General features: G+C 41.0%; 1 protein-coding gene across 7 annotated transcripts in view; it reads right to left on the bottom strand.

Moving 5' to 3' along the window:
- The window catches only part of DGKH (diacylglycerol kinase eta), a 725,438-nt gene that overhangs the window by 115,143 nt on the left and 589,755 nt on the right, over window positions 1-20,540 (bottom strand). For 4 of the 7 annotated variants that reach the window (XM_085621806.1, XM_085621809.1, XM_085621807.1 and 1 more), the window contains 3 exons: window positions 17,543-17,686; window positions 17,338-17,434; window positions 10,822-10,929 (listed from right to left, as the gene is read on the bottom strand). In XM_085621806.1, coding sequence (XP_085477932.1) covers window positions 10,822-10,929; window positions 17,338-17,434; window positions 17,543-17,686 — 349 coding nt within the window. The remainder of the gene's footprint in view (window positions 1-10,821; window positions 10,930-17,337; window positions 17,435-17,542; window positions 17,687-20,540) is intronic. The other 3 variants (XM_085621805.1, XM_085621808.1, XM_085621804.1) reach the window with 2 other exon arrangements.

Genomic DNA, 20,540 nt, shown 5'->3' with positions numbered 1-20,540 from the left:
GACACAGGGGGCCCTCATAACATTCTGTAGGTCTTTTACTGTGTTTATTGTGTCTTTTACTCTGTTTACTGTGTTTTTATCTGCACTCTGAACCGCATACCCTCATTTAAAATCAGAATTCACTCACCTGCCGCTTGAGCAGGATCTTTCTCTCTCTCTCTCTTCCTAGTCACGAGCGCCATCTTGGATCGGTCTAGATCCTAAACTTTGAGCGCCATCTTGGATCGGTCTAGATCCTAAACTTTGAGCGCCATCTTGCAACGTGCATTTACGCTCTCAGACGGGGAGACTATAAAACACAGAGTCATGCAAGCGCGCAGCGCGCGCAGCGGTCGCGCCGCAGGCGTGCCAGAGGCAAGCCCGTCTGCGCCCGTCCGCGACCGGACTCGGCCCAGGGCCATAACTTCTGGCCCTCCACTATGCTATTCTTCCCTGCAACTAAGACAGTTGAACCCTGGCCATTCCGATCGACATTGCATTACTCGGCCTCTCTCCACTGCAGTGGGCGTTACCCCCACCCCTTGCCCTGGGTGTCAATACCAACTTCCGCAACCTCGTCTTCCTGGCTCCTCAGCCTTAGACCCCCCTAGCAATATACCTTTTCATGAATTGCATATCACTCAGCCCCATGGTTATCGAGCAGCGCTCATTAATACGAGCTCCCTTCCCTGTCACAGCTTACAGATCAGCGAGTTTATTCTCGCTCATGATCTTGACTTCCTTTTTGCCACCGAAACCTGGGGAGATGCTGGTTCAGGACCGGACTTTTGTTTGGCAACCCCTGAGGGCTATAGTGTCGCTAGGCATGATAGACATATAGGAAGAGGTGGCGGACTTGCTATCATTTACAAGAATCTCTATCGCACTACACTTGACCCCATACAGTCCATTAACTGTGAAGCAGCCACCTTTGCTATTAATATTAATCATAAACAAGCCCTCCAGGGAATTTTGCTATACCGACCTCCTGGGCCCCGAAATTCTTTCCTTGCCACACTCTCTGATTTTAATGATCTTATCATAAGTTCGCCGGAATACATGATCTTAGGAGATTTTAACTTCCCACTGGAAGAACAGGGCAACCACGAAACCACTCAACTCACTGATGATCTCCTAACCTTAGGACTTCAACAATTGGTGAAGGGAACTACACACCAGGCGGGGCACATACTAGATGGTCTGTTTACCAATAACTCAGACATCTTTGTACAGGATATTGTTCCTCTCACCTGGTCAGATCACAGGGCCATTATCTTTGGGATCCATACACGGCACGCTAACCCTCCCCATTCCAGGCCACGAACTAGGTTAGGGACCCGTGCTTGGAAAAATGCGGATATCCATCAGATGGCAGATATCCTGACACTATCCTTTCCTATGGGGATAGCCAATCCTGTCTTCTCAGCCTCCGAATTCCAAGACTGGATTCGGAATGCTGCTGATCAGGTGGCGCCGGAGAAGTTTACGCGACCTAACAGATTATCCCCTTCGGCGGTTAGGTATACCGAAGAGCTTAGGCTCCACCGACAACATTGCAGGAACTTAGAAAGGCGCTGGAGGAAATGTTACTGCCCCATAGCCAAGCATTCCTACAAAGACGCCCTGACAATATACAAAAAGGCTATCATTGCCCGAAAAAGTGCATTTTTCTCGGCTCAAATCGAGAATGCCAGCAACTCTGCTAGAGAACTGTTTTCAGTGGTCACCACTCTGTCCACCCCCTCTACGGGACCTGGGGTCGAACCCTCTCAGTCTCTCTGTAATGCTCTGTCCAGCTTTTTCACCACTAAGGTAGCAGATATATACTCATCCTTTGCAGGGAACGCAGAGACAAGATCCAGAGTCTGCAGTGGTGTAGAACCTGCCACCGATCATGATCCCTTCTCTTCCTTTGCTCCCATTACGTAAGATCAAATCAGCAGACTTATCTTTACTACCAAGTCTGGTTCCCCCTTAGACCCCTGCCCTCCTTCAGTGATGGCTAACCTTAGCGAGGTGATCTCTTATCCACTTATGAAAATCTGTGACACCGCATTTCAAACTGGTCACTATCCAGATCTTTGGAAGAAGGCCGTGATCAAACCTCTCCTGAAGAAACCCTCCCTGGACCCCACAGCTCTGGCCAGCTATAGACCAATAGCGTGTCTCCCCTTTCCTGCCAAAATATGCGAATCTCTGATGAATAAACAACTCTCAGAGTTCATCGATACTCACCAACTTCTCGACGAAACGCAGTTTGGCTTTAGGAAAGGTCATGGAACTGAGACCGCTTTAATAAAAGCTTCAGATGAGATTAGAGCCATTATGGACCAGGGAGGTGCGGCTGTCCTGATTCTGCTGGATTTGTCAGCAGCCTTTGACACTGTCGACCATGATATTCTGGTCGACCGTGTCACAGCCCTGGGGATAAACGGTATGGCTAGAAATCTCATCTCATCTTTTCTTGCCTACCGTACCAGACAGTGAAGTTGGGTAACTTCTATTCTCCTGTCTCTGCACTCCCCTGTGGAGTCCCACAGGCCTCCTCGCTAAGTCCAACGCTATTTAATATCTATGTAGCAGACTTAGCGAGGGTAATAAAGGCCCATGGGCTGCGACTTACATCCTACGCAGATGACACCCAACTGGTTCTGGCAATACACAAGGACGGCCCAGTGGTGGCAGCTAATTTCCAAAGCGCCATGCTTGCTGTCAGTACCTGGATGTCCTCCAACTGTCTGAGGCTTAACTCGGACAAAACCGAGGTCATGACCTTTGGTAATCTCTCCCCGGTTTGTTCTTCTGCCTGGTGGCCTGACCAGCTGGGCTCTCCTCCTGTCCCAGTTGATAAGGCCAGAAACCTGGGAGTCATTTTTGACAGCAAGCTGTCATTCAACCTTCATGTCAACAAGGTTGTGTCATCTGCGTTCTTTATTTTAAAGAAAATTAGGAAAATACTGCCTTACCTTCCCACCTCAGCTGGGAAGACCCTGGTCTCTACCCTAGTGTTTTCCAAAATCGATTATGGGAACGCCCTCTTCCTTAATACTCAGAAACTCGTTCTATCTAAGTTGCAGTCCATACAAAATGCTGCTGCAAGAATTCTTCTTGACATCCCCCGCCGCCAGCCAACTACTCCAGCCATTCGTCACCTGCATTGGCTAAGAGTAGAGGGCCGCATTAAATTCAAGGCCCTCTGCATTGCCTATAAGGCAGTGCATGGCGTCGGTCCAAAGTTTCTGATTGAAGCATTCCAGTTGTACAGCCCCAAGAGACAGCTGAGATCCGCCAACTCCTGCCTGCTTCCGTTACCTCGCACGAGAACGGCAACCTGGGGAGACAGGCGCTTCCTGGTTGCCACACCTAAACTCTGGAACCTTTTGCCACTCACCATAAAAACTGCCCCCAATTTGATAAGCTTTCGTAGGCTCTTAAAGACATGGCTGTTCAATCAGTAATCCTGCGGTTTGGTCTCTCGTTTTTGTCACATGCGCCGAGACACCTTCGGGTATTTGTTTGCGCAATAAAAATCGCTAAATAAATAAATAAATAAATAGGAGGGGGGCATCACTTTGCATTACACCACTGCTGCAACTGTAAACCAGTGTGCGAGAAAGAAGACATTTTCCAAAATGTCCTTTCAAACACGATAGTATGGGTAACCACAAATTCAGAGGTATACAAATACCCACTCTTCCTAAACCCAGTATCACGTGTACATTTCAGAAATATATGGGTTTTAACCTTCATACCCAGTTTTCATTCATTATACTTTAAGATATGAATTGATATAAAGTCCGTACACAATGCAATATCATTACAGGATGCAGCTCAGTTGTTGGCTTATTATCGCACACTCCAGCCCATCGGGTATTCAGAATTTCGTCTACTGTTCAGAAATGTATAGCTTTCCCAGAAGACCCATGAGTGTTACACCTGTTTACACCAAGAACTGCAAGTAGGCTGAAACCACAAAAATTTGGACAATACACTCCCTCTTAGAAAAATGAAAGAATAGTGGTAAAAAATATATATTTTTTTGTATACAACATCGCTGGTTTGTGAAAGCTGGGATGATGGTGAGCCTTGCACTGCAGAACTTTCGTTGATGCCATATTTTTTTAAACAAAAAAAATAAAGTTTCTTGCACAGTAATTCTTTACCCATTTCCCCTGCCTCGCAAAAACCACAAATTCAGCTACATCATGGCTATTTTATTGGTTTCCTCCAGGAGAATCTACAAACCACAGGAACCCTTACATTCCCGCTGATATTGGAAAAAATGCAAATTTGGATTGGATACCTTTCATGGAAGAACAGTTATGAAGGTTTAAGCACGAGCTACCCCATACATCCAAAAAAGGGCTGTGGGTGCTAAGTCCAGGGTGGGAGCCCTTGCAGTCAAGTGGTTACAAATATTTCCCTGCATGTTTATGCCATATGCCATTTACTAGTAAGACCTAAGCAAAGGGGTAAAACTGGTGAAGTGAGATGCAATCTTTCTACATAAAAATGCATGTAGAAAATATAAATATGCTTTGGGGTTTCAGGAATAGGAAGGTGCCGAGAGGCAGACCAGTGTATAGCTGCTTTATGAACCGAGTTTACCTTCATACTGTTTTCAGAGCTGCAGACGCCTATTCATCTGCAGACTAAAGTCTAGGTAGGGCTGACTGAAGTAAAAAACAGAAGGTGGTTAACTCCCAGACCTCTGAAGGCCATTTCCATCCCTCTCGGCTCTAGATCTAAAGTCAATGTTTCATGATGAAGGGTAACATAGCTAGGAGTGCAGAGATGCCAAATGATTTTTTTCTCAGTGTGCGGTAAAGGCATGTAGGTGCAAACATTGGCAGATCCCATGGCAGGTTTGCAAGAATAAGAATGTCCTCCTACTCCGAATGAGTAAGGCTGGTTATTACATATTTCACATGGAATTCAGGATGGTGTTTTTGGAAACACGGCATTGCTTAGCTTAAGGTCACAGAACCAGAAACTGTCTATGCAGTGTTCAGACATTCAGGAATGGCCCGCCCCAAGAGGGCACCGCTTTGTGAGCTGATTGGGACAATTCTTTCCATATGGTTTGATCTTAGCAGCATACTGTGGTTTTAATATACGATAATGGGCTTCTGTGGCTTTACTCTTGTGTTCTGAGTTTGCGTCTCGTATTTTAAGACACGCTTTTGTGGAGAAATTAATGAAGGTGAACAAGGAATACACATACCAAAGTACGCAACTTTCTTAAATTCTTAACATGATTATTATTTTCAAGTAAAAAAAGAAATTGTGTTTGCTGTTACTAGGCATCAGCAGCAACATATAAATTCCAGGACATTATCACTACATGGGCCTGGAAAAACGTACACATCCATTCTTGGATTGGGCTAACCCCTTCGACATCACTTGTTAGGTAACTTTCCTTGAAATATTGCAATGAAGGCTCAAAATGATACTCAAGTTTCTGACCTCCAAAATCCTATTTACCGAAAACAATTTATAATCACAATGTAAGCCCTCGCCTTCACCCTCCTACACAAGCGGCACGCCCTACTCGTTGATAGTCCCCCTGTAGGGTACTCCATATGCCACAGTTACCCTTTTCGAAGAGTTAATATTACCCATGAAAGAGATACATAGGCCACAAGCATTGGCCAGTATCACCTCGAAGACCTGTGGCAGCACACGTGAGGCTGTAACACCCTACAATACATTTATTAGGCAGGAAACAAAGGTGGATCTAGCGAGTTTCTGCATTCTTTTAAGTCCTTCCTTGTTTACCTTAATCTAATCACACTGATCACTAATGAGTGACATAATAAACCAAAGCGTCTGTTATATACAAATATGTTTTAGATTGTGGCGCCATTGGGTAAATGAACCTTTTTTCTATTGCTGGTATAATGCCCCTCTTCCTGAGATGGAAGGATTCCTTGTGGCTGTAATATAATGATGCACAACATTAACACCAGAACTATACTAAGAGACGTGTATACAGAATCAGCTCTATTAAAGAAGCCTCGCCAAGGTGAGCTTTTTCCTTCTTCTCCACCAGCCTCCAATTGCCTCACACTACAAGATAGTTTCTCACATTCCCTAATGTGTGCTCAGCCACCTTTCTAGCTTATATCCAATGCGCATCTATACATGCACACGCACACACAGATGCCCTTAAGGTCCCCCGCATTGGCAAGTCAGTCACCACAAAAGGCAAACATTTGCTTTTTTTAATCTCTTACAGCCCACAAGGAGGAGCAGGTGGCTAAAGGCAGGAAGCAGCTGATGATCCAGGCGCTAGCGAAAGGCACCAGCTGATGAGGTCATCACTGTCACGACCATATGAGTTAGTTCACTGGTACCGATCGATCACTAAAGATGTGTGGACCCCTTCTAGCCTTCGACTAAAGTTTCTACTCTTCTTGGCAAGGAAATGACCAGCCGAGGGGGGAGGAGCAGTAGATCTACTAAGAGAATCCCTTCATATAATATACAATTGTGTCAAAAAAATATTTGTCTTTTTCGTTCTGTTTACCATAAGAGCTACTGAAGATCAAACAGAGTCCAGACAAGCCCCTCTTAAGTACGCACGGGCTACATGGCTTTTAAAAACAGAAAAATGAAATCATGTTTACATACTTCCCTGCATTCTGGCAACACAAACCAACTACAGTAAGCATGTGAAGAGTGAACGATCAACATGGAAACTCATCTCGGCAGATGGACTGCATCATTTCAAGCAGTTGGCTTTGGCATACAGAGGTTCATCAAAAACAAGTAGCGCAGTCTGCCAGGGTGTGAGCTTGCAAAGGCTGACACAGTATCTGAGTGCATTTCCACAATATATAGGTATCTAATGAAATTCTTAATAGTTTCTGACATTTCCCAGTAAATAATTCACTTCTATACTATGGATGTTCTACTTACTAGATTTGCAATTTGAGTAAGTGAGCAAGAAATCAAGAATGGGATTATGCTTATGTCACATTTAGGATAATTTATTGTCCCCAAAAAATATTTAGAAATTTTGGAAATTCATCAAGTAAATGGCATAATAAATACTGCTTTTCTTGAGCAGAATTGTAGTTAACGTTTTGGACTAGGAAACCCAGAATTCTTCTAATAGGAGGTGTTCCAGCGGGTTACCTTGGAAACAAAACGTTAAACTTCATATGAACCCAGACTAAGATTGCGAGTCAGTCGACTTTCCCTGTCTGTCCCTTAAAATTTCACTGAAGCCACGTAGGAGGTGGTTTAGGGCAGGCATTGGGAAAAGGGATGGAAAACAGTAGGTACGTAACGCTTTTACCTGTGTCACCATAAGTCTATGCACTAAATGTTCAACATCTTGAATCTATACCATTGTAGTAACTGCACATGTCAAGGACAAGAATACAAACCGTAATTGTTAATATTCACAGAACCTCTTAAAGTTGATCTGTTCCCACGCTTACCTATAGTAGAGATCAAAATCCGCAGTCTACGGGGACTCGAATGGAGGTTGTATGTAACTAAATGTCTACAGGCCTGAAATAATCACTTGAAGAATGGCAGTGATATGAAGAAAGACATTGTCTTTTTCGTAGTGGCCTTTGCCTGTGTGTGTGCTAAAGTTGTGTCATCACATTGATTCTGCATTTTTATGCTTCTCTAGATTGTTCGCACTGAAAAATCAGTGAACTTTCTGAATGTTCACTGCACATGTATAGTCTCTGGAACACTATAAAAGAAGTCGTCTTCCCCAGTTTTGTGGTTTACAACCATTTCTCCTCGACACAGCTTAGCAGTTCTTCATTCTTTTCATGGCATTCGGCTTGAGTTCCTCACCAACTCAAACTTCTGTATGACTTCTCAAACTTTCACATTTTCTTGGGCAATTCCAGTCATGTTTTCCAATTCCTTTTTTGGTTTCTTCTGGAGTCTTTCCTTCACTTCAACTTCCTGCAAATTACTATCCAGCAAGTTTCGTCTCGATTATCCTCAGGAGACCTGGTGCTACCTGGTCTTTGGCTACTACAACATCTTGGACATCTTTCTTGAGTCTTATCATCGCATGGGCTACTTCTAGTTCCTATTGGGAGGTATTTTTCAAGTCCGAAGTGAAGGTTGCCACTTCACATCAGTCTTTGACCCTGACATTCTAAAAGTTTGTAGGATCAAGGATATAATGCTCACTCAACAAAAGACTTATGCTAACATAACAAGGAAAGAAAATAAACAATGGAGGATAAATGGGTGCATGCAGAATGCCAAAAGCTACACCTTTTATAACTAAGGGCACATTCCTCACACATTTAGAGGAAGCTGTCGTAAAGTTAAAGGTGCTACCCAAAGAGAGCCACGACAGTGAAACACACTAGTAACTATGCATTTTTCCAAGGCATGCATCTAGAAGTAAAGAAAGGAAGGTTCCATGAGCATCTTCTTGCTGCATCCAGATTGACAGTAATGACCCCAAGACTTGGAGAATATAGTCGATAGAGGAGGTGGAAGTGAATATGTCAGGGATTTAGCAAAGTCAAAGTAGAGCCTTGGAAGAAGGAATAAAATTCAGTTGCGTAAGAGATGAATGGCATGTAAACGTTGGAGGGATGGTAAAGATTGATAACATGTGAAACAAAGGGATCGGGAAGAAAAAGGATGAAATGGGGAAGTAATCAAGTTAACAGTAAGGAAAGCAAACAGAAGAACAAAAAGGATAAGGAAAGAAGGAAGAAAAGGAAAAATGCGGATATGGCTGGAAGAAAAGTTGGAAGAAAAGGAGAAAGAAAAGAAAGGACAGCAAAAAGGAATTTAAGAAGGAAACAAGATAGCAATTATATTCCGTGACATCACAAATGTCCACTTCCTAAAGGTACTGTGATGCCCTTAAAGCGAATCGTGTTAAAATGAATTGCAGTGGGGTGGAAACAATCTTTAAAATAGATTGTGTAGAAATTACCGTATGACCAAAAACGAATCTACTGCTGAATAACTCGGGTAAAAAGGACAAGGTTTCAAGAGCACCAAAAACTGCACTGATATGCAGGATTTTGGAGAACATTGCCAAAGGAAAGCAAGACACCTCATATGAAACGGCTTGGCACTCAAACTGCAGGATATCATGAGCACGTGATTGGGACTAAGTTATCGCAGTGTCATGACCTTCACATCACAGAATCTTGAAACATGAACCTTCTCCATTGAGCTGCTAGTTCCACAACAAGTGTTAGTTTTAAATTTGTTTTCAAGTTTTACCCACTCAATCCCTGTTCATGAAATGACCATATTGTGTTATTTTCACGCTCTAAATTGTTCAAGAAGTTTGCAATACCCTTCTCTGTTCTTTCTCTGCAGGTCCTAGCAAACTGTCTGCTGATTGTCCACTAGTACAGAAGAGAAAGATCTGACAGGCAGCAACGGAAAACAGGATGTGACTAAACAAACATTCATGACATGGCGAGATAATATCTTCTACAAGATTATGTCGAACAGTGGTGTCTTGACTATTTAAATAATAAGTCCAAAACAGAAGTTGACTGTAGGCCAACATGGATTGGTAGAAAAAAGTCAGTATCCATATTGGCCTGTATAGGTCCCACTATTGCTAAGTGTTAAATGTGATTTATACCAAGTTGAGCAAAAGACTTCACAGAAGACAAAATGCATGTCCCTTCAGAACATGCTCAACTTCACAGATTTTGTGGCAGGCATTTCCTAACAAAATCCATGTATTATGGTGACTGTGTGGCATTTAAAAATAAAAGTAAAAATTGCAATTTGTAATTCAAACCCAGTGGAAAACTGATGGACTGAAGGCACAAATGCTTGTTTCCCGTCTCGGTTGGAGTACCACCCTGCCGGTAAATTTTGAGTTTCAAAGTAGCCATGTAGTGCATTATGCCATAGGAGACCTCAAAACCCAAACATTTCATTAAACCACGGTGTACTCTGAAACTTGAACGGCTTGTGAAATTATAGGTGTCACTCCGACAGCACACTACGCATTAAGTACAAAGAACAACGAAGAAATGTATACATTGGCTTTAATGTAAACTAATGTCAGATTCACAGGCTCTCTCACATTCCACCCTGTATTCTGGCACAAGTAAATCTTAATGCCAGAGAACCCTTTGCTTAGCATCCTCGGAGGAGTGGTTTGCAGTGTCCCGGGATTTGCGCCATCGCCGTTTCTTGGCTACCACTCTGTTTTAATCAAAGGCAACTCTGTTTGAAAAAGAGGACTCCCATCAGCCCCGAGCCCTCATCCAATGTTTAAATTGATGTCCCCAGAATCTCTTTTTAAGTAATGATTGACACATTGACGCAGATGTGGGACACATACGTAAATGCGTAAAGGGCACAAATGCCACTGTTCCATTACCCTTCAAGTGTTCATGTTATTCAAAAAGTATGCATAAAGTACCCTTTGGCCTGGCTAAGGGAAAAAGCAATCTAATACAGGTAAGTGAGAAGCCTGTATTTCGGGTTCAGCACTGCAGGACCTTTCCCCCCCAATTCCTGGCACGTCAAGTGACGACTAGAACTAAATTTGACTACAGCACTTTTTCTCCAAGGTTGAGGAACGTGTTTAAGCAAAGTCCCCTTAAGTGTTCTCTGATGAAGTAAAGGAAGACTGGAACTTAGATCATTTGGCTAGTAAGGTAAAGCACCACACAAGGAAAAAGCCAGCTGGAACTTACATGCACTAATTGCGGTGGAAGTTACGTTCCAGAAGATGCATTACTACTCAGTCGCTTTTGCATGACACTTGGTTAACGTTTGTCAATCTATGCTCTAGTGAAGACCCAACACCACAATTATGTACCTTTTTTTTAAAAACAATTGACCAGGAGCTGCTGTACTTACGTCATCTTCTTTGGTTCCTCCCCAAAAATTGGTCCCTCCAGCGTAGCTTGGAATGTTTAATACGGCTATTCCCTGAAGGCTGGGCAGAGGAATGTACTGGCCATCACACTGTAGCAAATAAGAATGAAAGTAGGAAATTAAAAACCATAAAATGGCATTTGAAGACAATGAGGAGATGTACTAAGATAAAATGCAGGCACACAGAAGCACAATGCTCTATGAACAGGTTTCTAAGGCACTGACAGTAGATAGCACCATTGCTGCAAACAGTTGCATCATTTGAACCTTTTGAGGTTACATGTAATAAAAGAGAGTGCAAAAAAGTAGAGATGAGCTGTGGTTGAGGTCTACTAAAAGTACAAAACTGTGATGGTAAACATTAAAAAAATGTACCACTACATTTGTGAATTTTACATAGCTGTACACTTCCATTTAGCATAATTGCACCTCCCAAAATATATGACATTTCATCAGGGGCACTGCCCCATGTGCCATTCGTCTCATATAACTTTTTCTTATGCCATCACTTACACCTTTCATTATACTATCACTAAACATAACCTTTATCCCAATCTTAACACCAACCCTAACCCAACACCCTTGCCACAATCTTCCAGTCTAATCCTAAACCTCCCTCTAAAGTTAACCAAACTTTAACGCAACCCCTTCTCCCAATCTTGACCCTTACACTTACCCTAATGTGTACACTATATTTATATCATCCTTAACCCTATATATTACTCTTAACTGAAGCCCCTAAACAGAATCTAAACCTAAACTTAACCCTATCCCTAATCTGTGCAAGTCTTCAATAATGTTTTGCGGCTTTAGTATAGTGTACATTTTTGTAGTTAACATAATTACTTTTCTACCTTTTTAACTACACTTTTATTTTAATTAATAACCCTTCCAATCACGGTGAATTACTCCAAACACAGATTACTGATGACCAAAAACAGATTCTATGATCAAAGACTAGAGGTTGAAAGAGGGCAAGATAAACAGATTTGAAAAGCAGAGCCAGACTAGATTTTTCACCAATGTGCCTAGATGGAACTGGGCTACACAAACATTGGACCAGGCATGATGAAATGGGGTTATGAGGAATTTATACTAATTATTAATGAGTTCACATGGCCTGAAGCCTATTACAGGAACAGCATTCGACTTGGAGAAATTCGAAATGTAGAAGTAAATAATAGCACTAGCGCATTTTTTAAACTTCCGGCACCATCAGAACACACAACTCCTTATGTAAAACAGTTGCAACAGAGATGATTTCACAACGCTTTGGCAACAAGCATCAAGCCATAGCTCACGCTAAAAACATCAATGCATTTTATTGTGATTGCAGAGCTAGTAAGAGGCACAAAAACCTACCAGGTTGGGGTACCATAAATCTACCAGGCTATTCATATTTGGTAAGCGAGTGACCCCGGTCATTTTACAGCAGAGTCAAAAGGTCCCCTCTGCCCAGCCCAAGACAGTTCGATAACACTCTAGTAGGAATGCATCACAGTCTTTATTTACATAAGGCATTCCAAGCTCTGAGCCATACACTCAGGAAATGGAAGATGCAGAATACCACATCAGGAATAGGTGAGAAATCGCAGAATCACTCATAAGATAACATTTAGAACTTTAAACAAAAGCAAAGTTCAATTGCAGACGAATGGTATGAACAAACAGATACAGACCACTCAAGTCCAACATGAGTCTTCAGGATGAGAAAAAGGTTGTGGCTACTCAAACGAAATAACCTAGATGGAATTTTGTGTTGGTGGGAGCAATCACATATTTATTGGCTTTACACCAAAGCCATGATTTTACACTCTAGATGACAGTTTGGCTCCTAAATCATGACTGCGGCCTTGGCCTGCTCCAAATTAATCTCAGGCTGTCTTTACAACTCCACCCTCATCATAGCTCAGTACCACTGGGCCATGACGAATGTGATACCCTTTTTATAGATGTAATTTAGTAAATGTATTGGGCAGTTACATACCTTAGCTTTATTCTGGTCTGGTGCAGAGCACAGACATTGTAAATGAAGGTTTCCCATTGGACAAAAGTAAGACTTGCTGCTAGGAACATGCATGCATAGCGGAAATGTTTCTCCAGGTTTCTGCTGGACATAGGCCTTAGCTGAGTTGAGGGGAGTGAGAAAACAATAGTTTGCTGGCCAACAGTAGGGGTTCCTTGTTTTGGGCTCTTCAAAGCCCCGTCTCAGTCACAAGGTTCCGGTTTGATGCATGGCCATAAGTAACTCAGATGCACTTTGGCTGGGTGCTTACACTCTGGCTCCATCATCTGGTTGCTAGACAAGGTAGATGCAATGCATCTGTTGCCTAACAGTTATCTCAATTACTCTGATTGTGCTTTATATTCTATAACAGTATTCTCAACAACCATTTGGAGTGATTGTCTGGTCTTTAAACATTATGTATGCTTAGGTAAACCAAATAGCAGTCTGTGAAGAGTGAGCTTGCAGTGGCTCTTAGAGGTAGGGGCAGGGGTTGGTTGCATTTTCTTTTGCTAGATAGGCAGTACAATACCTGGAGCAAAGTAAAAAGGATTTACTTACAAGTAATAAAAGCATTTCATTTAATGACCATGCATGCAATACTTTAATGGAATTAAAAATCCATTTGCAGTGTACCAAGAGCATTCAAAAAGAAAAATGCACAATTATTCAGTACAGTAAAACAAAACACACATTAACACATTTTAAAATTGGATAAGCACCTATTCATTCATTAGAACACATGGAAATAAAATACATCTAAGCTCTCGGCAAATATTACAGTGCATATCAAATGTGTTTGTCCAATATGTTTTACTCTTGAAATAAATGCAGCCCCGGGCAGTTCAAGTCCCTGCTGTCCACATCTTGCTAATTGGGTGGCTGAGCTTCTGAAGTGGCTGCCTTCGCTATAGAAGACAACACAGTTCTGAGATTGGCTGGCAGTCGGCCAGGTTTTGGTCTGCAGTCAGCTGTAATCAGAAAGGATTTCTAAGATAAAGCCTCAAGAAAGTACTTCTCGGAGACTTGCATGATCCCTCATTAGTTTTACTGGGAGAAATCGCTCATTTTTCCAGAGGGTTGAAGAGTGTCAAGATTAATGCAATGCTGATGAATTACCTGCAGGGCCAGAGCTACAGCAACCAGTCCTCTTGGGATTGGATTAAAGGGAAACGTGTCACACTGCAAATGTGGACGTCAGACAGACGCAGTATCGTACCCAAATGTTAGGCAATATCCAACACCCTAAGTAACACTAATTTATAAACACCTTTAATTATTTTTCATCTACAAATTCGAATCCTTACTGATGTCTTGAAGGGCACAAAATTAATGCCTGTGGTAGTACTAAAACGCTGAGCGTGAAAGCAAATGAGCCAGCATGTTTTCATCGGACCCTGCTACGTGTCAGGATCATATACTACCCTAAGATGTTGCCCATGCTCCTGCGATACAATATGAAGGATGCACTGGTTGAATGTTTCAAGAGGAGTCCAAGATCATCTTTATATAGAGAGGTACATGGAGGACCACAGAGCTTTGACTCGGTACCATATAGTTTGTGTCCTTCATGTATAGCGGTGTTATCTGCAACGATGAAGGGCAGAGCCAGCCTCAGTAGGGGAGGACCGTGCAGCATATGGTGTTTGTTGACTGCCTCCAACCGCATTACAGCAAGCTCAGTTATAGGCTTACCGGGGTTCAGGGTGTGAGGTTCTTCTAGTGCTGCTCTGGTCTCTGCAGCCCCCAACTTCAGCTATAAGCTCAACTGGAGAGTGTGGATAGAAAGGGTTGTTGAATCAGGGGCAGAAAGAACTTGAATGGGGCCTTTCCTGACTTGGTTTCTTTTTAAGTGCCAACAAGTAAGCCATCTTCCCTGCAGGAATTTTCTCTTTGTAGCAACAGGATATTCATTTCCATCCTTGTATGCCGTTGGTAACTTTCCATTATAGATACTTTCTTTTAGTAATTCCAACACTGTTTTGCTGTTTTTCTCACAAAGAACGATAAAGTAAACCAGGGGTATGTTAAAATGAGACTCCAAAATCTACAAACACTAAATATGTATAGATTTACTTAATACTGTGTTCCCAAAAGGACTGAACCAGCATTAGTGTATGCTAGCCATTTTTTGCTCATAAAAACAGTATGTACCTGTCTTTATTTGTTTAATGAAAATACCAGTAATTGGCACATCCCTCTTGAGACAGGACCTTAACCCTGAACTGTAATTAAATTTAGCAAACTATTCTGAAGCCATATAACGATCAATGTGAGACTGGATAGCAGAATCATTTCAAAAGGATTTTTTTTCATTACTAGCTTGAAATTATAATTTTGACACCTCTATGTTGCCTTTCTCAAATAGGAATGTGTCAATAAAGAACTTGGGCCAACAGTGCATATATTTAAATTTATTGTATTTATTATATAAGACATACAAGGCACAGATCCGCAGAGCGCTTCACACCGTACAAGTTCACCAACAGGCCTCATCATGTCAGACAAAAAGTCCAAAGTCTGAATACAAAACAATAACCCGCAATAAAAGAACAAAATATATGAACAATAAATTATAGTCAAAACAAAAAGGAGATCAGCGACTGCATAGGACCTATGCAATATAGCACTCAAAACAGTTCACAGGAACTCAAACAAGAGATTAGGTAGCTCGATGGAGGAAGGAAGGAAATAATAGTTAGGATGGATTTGCTTTAGATCTTCTTAATGCATGTCAGGTAGATTGGTAGTAGTGCAGAAAGCAGGCAGGATAATGTTTCTGCCTTTGAGTGCACAACCAAGGAAAGACAGGCTCAGGGTACCTTTTTAATGAGAACAGGGATTTCAAGTACTAGAGTGATGGAACTGCAACTGAACAGAAACCTCCTGAGAACTTCGGCTTCTTGGCCACGCAGTGAGTGGTCACAGTGCAAGAGCATGACCAAAGCACAGAAGTTTATAAGTAGATCTGTCGTCAATAGGGACGCAACTCAAAGAGTGAAAGACATGAGTAACATGATCAAAGGGGTCCACCCCCAAGATCAGATAGACTGTTGCATTGAAGGTGGCTTTGAGAGGGGTGAGGTGAATTGTAGAAATGCAGCATCTAACCTGGAGCTTACCAAAACATGAACGACTTCTTTTAAATAATTTTCTAATAAGAAGGTTTTTATCTCCCTGATTAGTATGAGCTGATTGTTAGCATTCCTCACCATGTTGTTGATTTGATGCATTTGTTAAGACTGAGTTGCTTGCCAAAAACGATTTAAACTAATTAGAGCTTTGAATAATGGTTGGAGAGCAGTACAAGATATTAGAGGACTTAAACCACTTTTTGGACTGAGGTAGAAGATGCGTGAAGCACTTTGTTAGGATTACATTTGAGATGATGGGACACCATACTAGAACATAAGCCATATCATCAGCATACTGCTAAGATGTGCCAGACTCTTGGGAAACTCCTTGAGGCACAGGAACTGGGTTAGAAGGAGAGCTGTCAATTTAGTCTATATATGGTTTAGATCAAAGTACATTCCCCCTCGATGCCCACGCTGCCTTTTAATGTGTGAAAAATAATATTATGCTTGATGGTATCAAAGCTGACCGATGGGTCAAGTAGAAACAGCAAGAGCAAGCATGATTCAAAATGGACTGAGCGGCATCAATGATATGTAGAGCTGCAGTTTCAGTACTACCAGCTTTACAATCAGACATGATACCACTAAGGAGATTGTTTTTGCTGGCAGATTACAAAGCTTTCAAGGATTTTAGTAAGGAATGGTCGACAAGAGACTAGGGAGGTGTTATAAAGATTGCCCCGGCCTATAGCAGGTTTTGTGACATTGAGAGACTGCTTGTGAAAGATTAATATGGTTAGACAAATTTGGAACAAGATGTGATGGTAATTATTAGCCACAAATATGTCTACTAGTTTAACTCAGCAAGCATTAAAATATTATTCTTGCTGTGCAGTCGTGGTATTATACGGTCCCACTTATTTATAGAAGTCTGTTAGATTGCTCACACGTTATTACTGACACAGCATTTAATACCAATGGCTGGAGTGTCCCTCATGAGGTAGTCTTTTGAGTTTGCATCTGCAGCATTGTTTGATCCTGCTGGCTCTTGACAGAGCCAGCCGCATGCAGGGCTTCCCGTTTGATTTTCTTTATTTTATCCTAGTAGAATATGCCACTACATGACAAACTGATAATTGCATAGACTAAAGAGGAGTCAGTTAAAGTGGATATTTAAAATTGATGAAAAATATTTATCTGCCCTGGGTCTCAGCATCCCCAAATTCACCAGTACTGCTGTGTCCAAACAGTTGAAATTTGTAATTCATTGTAATAAAAACTCAAAAACAGTAGCACTTGTTTAACAAACATCTTCCACAGAAAGCTCTGAGCATCAATGATACAGAAAGAGAAGCTTTAAATTGTAGGATGTGTGATCAGATACATTTAAAACAGATTATGAAAACGCCACAGTACCTCAAGCTGGACTTTTTGTTCTAGGTTTTTATATGTTCTCTGCAATAGCTCTTTGGTTCCAAGAACTCCATACCACATCATATTCTTCGTTCGACTTCTAAAAATAAACCACATCTAATCACACAATGTAGAAAGCAGTAATACAAATAAAATACAATGGAAATCCTTAAATGAAAGAGTTCCATTGACAGGATCACAAGCCTACCTGCATTTTTCAGGATGTTCCTCTCGCTTATTATTAAATTCTAATGATATTTTTGCATCTAATCCAATTCCAAAGTAGTTGTTCATGACACACTTCTCTGAATAGCCTTCTCTGTGTGAAGACAAACATATCCATATATCACTTCTGTAAAGACATATGATACTGCTCTTGAATATTTCTAAAGACTGTTGTAAAAGCATTCCAATACTGCAATACTTATATTCTGCATGTATGAACAACACATACATTGACTTTTATTTACAGCTGCAGTATCCATTTATTCACTTTACCTCCTAGGCTTGTGAGCCCAGGCTACCAACTTCCAAAACACTTCTGTCTAGGTCAGTAGAAGTACAAACTGTATTTATCACCAGCATAATCTAAACTTTGGTGCAAACATAGGGTGTCATTTACAAGACCTTTGCTTTTGTGATTTATACTTACAACCACAAAAAGGTGGATTATGGTCTAAGTAACCAACTCCCAAATTACACAACCAAAAGTTGATGAATTTGTCAACCCTTAACACCACTTACAACTGCAAAACACCTAAAGTTATGGATGTTTGCAATAGTAGTGGTTGGGTGGAGACAACCTTTTGGAATGGAATGAGGCAAATACACCTGTTGTCGGAACACTGTGGCTCTTCACAAACACTGCCAACAGTTTGAAAGCATTAACAAGGAAAATTGAGTGTAAATGTTTCTCAACTACACCCATATTGTCAGGTGACACTGAACATTTTGCTACATGGAAAATATATTTTCCATGGGGAGTTAAAAAAACAATGATACAAATTAAGAGAACCTATAAATTGCTTGCCACAACTAATTCCATTTGAAGGGTTACCACACCACATCATAAAGACAGCTTAATGTTGTGGAAATGCATTGACCTAAATCTTCACTGAGTGACAGAGGAGCCTTCTTGCTGAGGATACAAATGTTAAAGATCATTAAAAGTTGCATGGGTTACATAGTTTCCACTATACAAGATGTAACCGCAAATGTAAAAAAAAAAAAATCAGTTTCTTTCAACTGATTCTTTGGTAGCAATATATGTGATTCCCCTTTAACAGTCACAACAGCTGATACTAATTTCTATATGCATTCACAAATCTATTCTGCAGAGAAAAAGTATACAACTGTAGTTTTGAGAAAACTCTGCTGAGGTGCTAAACATATTGATGTTATAGACATATATAATCTGCTTTCAGAAAGAAACTGTTACTGCGAACTGATGCCTTACAAATGGAGCTAATCAGCCGAAAGAGCATACAAAGATTTCGAAGGCATCCTTTACAGCAAGAGCACAGCAAATGCTACATTGTGAAGGGGCTGACTTTAACTCCAAAAGGTTGTCTGCTGTAGGCTCAAATTCTACTGGCACATCACTGGTAAACACATCACTGTGATAAAAGTTAAGACACTTGACAAGTAAATACAGATATAAATGGTAAAAGGATTGCCTTCTGATATAGTAAGATTGAAATAGGAGTATCATAGCATTTATAGTCTGAGACAAAGAACACATACCACTAATGAATAATCAATCAAAATGCAAAATAATTTTGGGAACCCTCTGGGCCCCGATCCTTTCTAATAATCTTAAATATCACTGTATTCACCAGCGGATATGCTAAGAATGCTAGTAGACAGCTGGTAAGCAAGTAATGAGAATAGAACGTTCTGATGTTTTGAGCCAACAAGGACTTGCCTCATATTTCTTCTGACATACTTAATAATTTTGGAACATTGTTAATTAAATATGAATATTAACTTCACGGTCCCCAATGTTCTCTACTGACAGCCCTGAGACACCTAATTGGAGTAAAGAAAGATTACGACTATGGAGCCTAGATGTTCACCAAAGCCTAGATTATTGTTTTGTGAGCTACATAGTATGGAAAAGAAAGACATGTAACCCAAAAAAGAAATGTACTTATGGCACGGGCTCTCATGCAGGTTTCAAAAATTAACTTCTTCAACAAAAAATTACAACTCCAATCTCTTAATTTGACTTTGTCGTCCTATATGTTTAATTAATTACCATTACTGCAAAGAGCTAACAGAACTATAACAATACTATGTTGGAACACAATATTTGTCTACATTAAATAGGATCACTGTAGAGTCTCAAAAAGACTAAAATTATGTTTTGGTTCTACAAGGGATATACTATAACATTTTAATACACTATCTCACAGGATTCGATGATTTTGTGCTAAACTGGAGTGACCCTCCCTGAGCAACTGTACAAAGCAGGTCTCCTCTCTCCCTATCTAATCCCAAGACCATCCTCTAACTTGTGTTTCTCAGGGCTCTTGCTTCTGCCCCTTCCTCTTAAACTATCAAATCATTCAGCTTCAATGTTTAGTAAGATTCTGTCATCATCATGCTACATCAAGGTCAGACAAGGTCATCAAGAGCCGTAGCTGCTAGCAACTAGTGCTTGCAAGGCAGCTTGCTCAATCCCAGCAGAGATAACACAGACCTTATTATCCTCAAGACCCGAAATAAGTGATGGAAATAATCAGTAAGGCTTAACATCATGAGCACTTTCGTATCCAACCTGCATGTCCGCCCCCAAGCTTCAGAGAAAATATTATGGCTCCCATTCCAACTTATATTTTGTCGTGCTCAACAGATGCAAGCATATTTACCTAGAGGCGTATTACTTTTAAAAGCTGTCCATGATGTATATAATCAGAAATATAACGTTACCAGATGTTACCTCTACATGCCCTAAATAACACCTTTGCAAAACATTTCATAATTTCTTCTTTTCTTAACGTTCTGGTAACCTGTATTTCTGGGCTAAAGCATTCGTTTCAATTGTAAAACTGTATGGATTGGATTACAAAAGTAGCATACCATGGTAAGGTAAGGTCCAAATGGCTTATTACTCAGGAACATACACCCCACCCTAAAGTTTGAGTCTCCTTAGTCTTCATTTCAGATTAGATGCAGTTTAGGGAAAGCCAGTACTTTTTAGCTTG

This window comes from Triturus cristatus, chromosome 8 (genome assembly GCF_964204655.1).
Source record: "Triturus cristatus chromosome 8, aTriCri1.1, whole genome shotgun sequence".
Taxonomy (NCBI): Eukaryota; Metazoa; Chordata; class Amphibia; order Caudata; family Salamandridae; genus Triturus; species Triturus cristatus.
This window is presented reverse-complemented; position numbering and strand designations above follow the sequence as displayed.